This window comes from Pseudophryne corroboree, assembly GCF_028390025.1.
Source record: "Pseudophryne corroboree isolate aPseCor3 chromosome 3 unlocalized genomic scaffold, aPseCor3.hap2 SUPER_3_unloc_2, whole genome shotgun sequence".
NCBI lineage: Eukaryota > Metazoa > Chordata > Amphibia > Anura > Myobatrachidae > Pseudophryne > Pseudophryne corroboree.
Window position 1 is genome coordinate 3571511 of NW_026967508.1, and position 6016 is coordinate 3577526.

Here is a 6016-nt window from a genome sequence, read left to right on the forward strand (position 1 = left end):
TCTTAGTGATACCTGGATGACCAGAGACTTTGTTGTCATGAAACTCAGCTAAAACAGTACCTCTCAGAAATTCAGGGACAAAGAGACGATCAGCAGGAGTAAGTTTAGGAGCCTGCTGTTGAAGCTGGACTAACTGAGTAAATAAATCCTGTGTGAGGCCTGCCCGGATGACAGATGATGGAACTATGGGGTAGTAGCAGAATGGTTATTGTGAACTGGAAGAAAACAACGTGACAGGGCATCAGCTTTAGTATTTTTGTAACCGGGCCTGAAGGTGATAATAAACCTGAAACGAGTAAAAAACAATGCCCAACGTGCCTGCCGAGCATTAAGCCATTTAGCTGACTCAATATACTGCAGGTTCTTATGGTCAGTAAACACTGTAATGGTATGCCTAGCTCCCTCCAGCCAATGCCTCCACTCCTCGAAAGCCCATTTAACAGCCAGCAATTCTCGATTCCCAGCGTCATAGTTGGATTCTGCAGAGGAGAATTTCCTGGACATGAAGGCACAAGGGTGTAATTCCTGAGACTCCGGATCTTCCTGAGATAGGATAGCCCCCACTCCAACCTCTGAGGCATCTACCTCGACTATAAAGGGGAGCTCCAGGTTAGGGTGCCTGAGAACAGGAGCCGAGACAAAGGCCTGCTTTAAGGCCCGAAAGGCAGACTCGGCTGCAGGCGACCAATTGGTAGGGTCCGCTCCTTTTTTAGTCAATGCTACTATAGGAGCGACCAAATCAGACAAAGGTATGAATGAACCGCCTATAATAGTTTGCAAACCCTAAAAAGCGCTGAATTGCTTTTAAATTTGTGGGTTGCGCCCAATTAAGTATGGCCTGGAGTTTTTTCGGTTCCATGAAAAATCCCTGGGGAGAAATAATATACCCAAGAAGGACACTTCTGTGATGTGAAAATCACATTTCTCAAGTTTTGCGTATAAATGATTCTCCCGTAGTTTTTGAAGAACCAGACGCACATGGGTAATATGTTGTTCCATAGACTCAGAATAAATCAAAATGTCGTCTAAATAAACGACAACGAACTTTCCAAGAAAGTCACGAAGAACATCATTGATGAGGTCTTGAAATACCGCAGGGAGAGGGCAGGGAGCAAGATCCACCAAACACAGCTGACAGGAACAGAGTTCTGCAAGGCAGGAACAGCATACAAGAAGCTATCACCGGCGGGGCTGCAGTGTGCTAGCTCACATAAAAAGGCCCTGCTGGCCAATAACAGGAGGGCCAGCAGAACCAGCCCCCAGACCCTAATTACTAGTTGCCGTGCAGCTGCCCTGCTGCACGAGCAACCTAATTAACTATTCTTAGCAACGGGGAACGCGGTCCACCTGTGGCGTCCCCGTTGCTATGCACCCGGCGGCCCTGCACGCACGGCGTCCTACGTGTCCAGGGACCCGGCGGCTATCGTGCGCACGGCGTCCTGGCATTGCTAGGCGCCGTGCGGGGGACAGGGAAGGAGAGAGGCGCGGCACCCGTGACCGCTGCTCAGTCAGGGCACGGCCGAAGACCGCCGCGCCTAACACCCTGTGTGTATCCTTTGATGTTTAATAAGATCTGATTTTTATGTAAAACATTTCCCACACTCAGGACACGTGAAAGGTTTTTCACCCGTGTGAATTCTTTGATGTTTAACCAGATCTGATTTCTGTGCAAAACATGTCCCACACTTGGAGCAGGAAAATGGCTTCTCGTCGGTGTGAATTCTCTGGTGCCTATCAAGATGTGATGGATGTGTGAAACATTTTTCACACTCGGAACATGACAGAGGCTTATCAACAGTGTGAATTCTCCGATGTTGCTCCAGATTTGACTGCCGGGTAAAACATTTCCCACATTCAGAACAAAAACATGGATTCTCGTCTGTGTGAATTCTTTGATGTCTTTTGAGATCAGACTTGTGTTTAAAAACCTTCCCGCACTCAGAACAGGACAAATGTCTCTCGCCGACGTGAACTCTCTGATGTCGCTCAAGATTCGATTTCCGTGTAAATGATTTCCCACATTTAGAACATGGCAATGGCTTCATACCTGTATGGCAATGGCTTCATGTGACTCAGTTTGTGTATAAAACATTTCTCACATTTAGAACAAATATAGGATGTTTTACGGGTGTGACATCTCTGATGCTTCATGAGGGGTTCACTACGGTATGCCGGCGGTCGGGCTCCCGGTGACCACCATACCCGCACCGGGAGCCCGACCGCCGGCTTACCGACAGTGTGGCGAGCGCAAATGAGCCCCTTGTGGGCTTGCTGCGCTCGCCACGCTACGGGCACAGTGACTCTATTTTATTCCCCCTCCAGGGGGGTCGTGGACCCCCACGAGGGAGAATAAGTGTCGGTATGCCGGCTGTCAGGATCCTGGCGCCGGTATACTGTGCACCGGGATCCCGTCAGTCGGCATACTGCAGACCACTCTTCATGAGTATCGATTTGTATGTAAAACATTTCCGACACTCAGGACATGGAAACGGCTTCTCACCCATGTGATTTGACTGGTGTACACATGGCTCTGATTTTTGTTTAAAACATTTACTACCATAGGTGTGCGCACGGGGGATGGCTGGTGCGCAAAGGCACCCTCTAATGTCCCGCTCCCTCACACGCTAGTGATGAACGCCGCGGCCCTGCAGCTAATTACAGTTTCTGACTGTGTGTCTCCACCGCTACCCTGCTGTGCCCGCCGCCCAGTCAGGACGGCTGTCAGGTAGTGTGTATAATAATTTACTGGCTGGCGGCCGCACAGGAGTACAGGGGGACTTGCGTCAAACATCCACTAGCTTTGCCTCGCGATGTGACGTGATGTCATAGAAAAATTATTTCCTCACTATCAATATGCTCATCTTCTAATGTAGACCTAATTGCATCCAAACCGGCATTGTGAGAAATGATAGTATAAAGAGAAGAAACATCAGCGGTGATGAGGATAAAATCTTCCTCCCAATGTACCCCCATAAGATAATTCAATATATCTCTGGTGTCCTTGAGATGTGACTTTCCCTTTATTACAAACGGTTGTAGTTGGTAGTCTATATAGGCCGACAAATTAGAAGTAATTGCATTGGTTCCTGCCACTGTGGGCCTTCCCGGGGGATTGTCAATGCATTTGTGAACCTTTGGCAAAAGGTATAACACTGGGATAGAAAAATTCTCATTCCCCAAATATTGTGCTGTGTTATCATCAATAACCTTCAAATCTACATATTGGCTGATTAAATTGTCGTATGCCTTAAAGATACTGGAGGAGGGATCACTTTTCAATCTAACATAGGTGACCCCGTCATTTAATTGTCGAAGTCCTTCTCTGATGTAACTCTCCCTGTTCATAATTACTATGCCCCCTCCCTTATCGGCTGCTTTCAAAATGATACCATTGTTATCTTGCAAATTTTTGAGACAATCCCGTTCTTTTTTATTTAGGTTGTTCTTTCTATTAGGAGCCAAATCCCTAAATTGATTTAAATCATTAAGAACTCTTTTATAAAAAGTGTCCACGAAGCAACCTCTACTATGTGTGGGATTAAACACTGATTTCCTTCTAAACCTGGGTACGTTGTCCTCAAATTCATCCTGTATTTTGCCATAGAAAAATCGTTTAAATGACAAATTACGAATGAACTTCTGTAAGTCCACATATAGGTTAAAGTGATTAATATCATTAGTGGGGCAAAATTTTAAACCCCTTTTTTAAAACATGGATCGCTATCTCATTAAGTACATAGCGGCTGAGATTTAACATTTTGATCCCTGTCTCACTACTTAATTCAGACGTTGCCGCTGAAATGGGTGTAGGTACATTGTTTTCACATGTTTGATCTTTATTGGTGTCTTTCCTTTTTCTTGACTTGCCACCCCTTTTACCTCTTTTTTTACGTCTGGAGGTGATACTAATGGGGTTGCTTTTATCTCCCCTAGTGGTACCTCCTTTGGAACTGAGTGTTCCCCAAAAATTTTTGATTTTTAGATCTCCTATTTAAGTCAAAGGATGGTTGTATGTTATTAAACCTGTTCTGCACCCAAGATGGACTATCTGAAACATTTCTATATTCACAGTGATTTGGTGCTCTATTACGAGCCCATTGATCAGCAACACTCTCAGATGTGAGATTATGATTCCTTTTGTTTTCTCCCCTTCTAGATATCTGATTCCTGAAAGGAGATCTCTTGGGTATATATTCGGTATTATGATATTGTCTTTGATCAAAACCCCTAGATCTTTGATTCCATCTAGTTCGATTGCCATCATTCTGAAACCGTCTCCCAGACCGTTCAGGGATGGGGGTGCTAACCTCTTTCTCCTGAATATTAATCTCTTCACTTTGTGCATTTTTGGCATTTTTATCTCTCAGAAATTTTTTCTTCTTTTTGTTAATTAACTCTCTTTCACTCCTCTGAATCTTTAAAATAGTCCTATGCTCCAATACTTTGTATTCTTCCATGTTTTTAAAAGGAGCTATTAATACTAGTGATGAGCGGGTTCGGTTTTACTCGGTTTTACTCGGTTCTCAAAACAGAACCTTATGGGCTATCCAAAACACCTGACATCCGTGAGCCAATAAGATGCTGTTTTGAGAACCGAGTAAAACCAAACCCGCTCATCACTAATTAATACCTCATGTTGTGCAATTTGTTCTTCCAGCTGTTTCAACTCACCCTTTCTCTCCTGAATGATTAATTCTATCAGTGAGAAGGAGCAGCTGGAAATAATGTGCTCCCATTTATTTTTGAAACTTTCAGAGACATCCATAAAGGATGCCTTTTTATCAATTAACGAACCCTTCGGTATCATACGATTGGCTATGTAGTGTTCCAATGTAACTACCTCTCACCAAATCTTGTTCTCTTTTAACGGAACATTTTCCAATTTATTCATGAGGCTTTCAAGGTTTAAATCATCCGAACTATTTAGAGTCGGATCTACATTTTCTGAGAAGATGTTACTTAATAAACCATTACGTTTACTCCTATGATGGAACATGCTATCTCCTGAAAGGAAAAAAGGTGTAGATACAAAGCAATAGAAAAATAATTTCCTTTCTTGGCGCTGCAATAAAGAGCTGCAATGGAAAGTTATAAATAGACCACCAATCTATATCATTATCAACTAGCAAAAAATAAAAGGTACAATCTCACTTTGCGCTCAATGGGGTAAATTTACTAAGGTGGGAGATTTTTAGAACTGGTGATGTTGCCCATGGCAACCAATCAGATTCTACTTACCATTTATCTAGCTGCTTCTAGCAGATAATAGATATAATCTGATTGGTTGCTATGGGCAACATCACCAGTTCTAAAAATCTCCCACTTTAGTAAATTTACCCCAATGTCCCAGAAATCCGGATTTGTCCTAATGGACAGATGTAATCCAATAAATATGAAAAGAAAAATAAGAAACACAACATGGTGTAATACTGCAATAAAGATGAGTCTTTCACCGCTGTGTGACACGGAGAATGGAGGTGTTGGTATAGTCCCATATAGAAAGTTCATGCATCCACCTCCTTTCCAAAGGCACCCAACGTGGTATACAGGAATTATGGTGAACTCTTACATCTATGCTTACTTCTGTAAGGCGTGTTGAAGACACATAAAGGTTTCTGTTGCGATATTTTAAACTCTCCTCACACAAGCAGATGAACCCCGATAACCCTCGTGACAAATCAGAGCCAGAGATACAATCCAATTAGGACAAGAACACTCTTTATTTTCAGAGCAGAATAAAAAAAAGTAAACAAAAAAGCCATACCATATGGGGAAAGGCAAAGGTGGTATTCAGCTGATAGCAATGGACCCGGATATCAATTGCTATTTATTCCCCACTATGGATAGGCTGAACTGTAACCCACCAAATACACTGTGTCGACGCGTTTCGACGCTATGCAGCGTCTTTTTCAAGATTCACAGTGTACACACCGCGCGCCCTCCCTGGCCTGCACTCTCTCTTCTCCCCTCAGCGCTCTCAATCCTCAGTGTTCCTGTCAGGAGGACTCGGAGGAGC

The 6016-nt window shown here is 43.7% G+C and overlaps 1 protein-coding gene across 1 annotated transcript; it reads right to left on the reverse strand.

The window, feature by feature from the left end:
- Positions 1-1580: 1580 nt before the first annotated feature.
- On the reverse strand, positions 1581-2045 carry LOC134983620 (gastrula zinc finger protein XlCGF17.1-like). The gene has a single exon (XM_063949296.1). It carries the CDS (start codon positions 2043-2045, stop codon positions 1581-1583), a length of 465 nt encoding a protein of 154 aa, XP_063805366.1.
- Between the last annotated feature and the right edge of the window lie 3971 nt (positions 2046-6016).

Excerpts from the sequence above, each read along its gene's own strand:
- LOC134983620 (XM_063949296.1), bottom strand. The coding sequence starts at position 2,045 with ATGAAGCCATTGCCATGTTCTAAATGTGGGAAATCATTTACACGGAAA.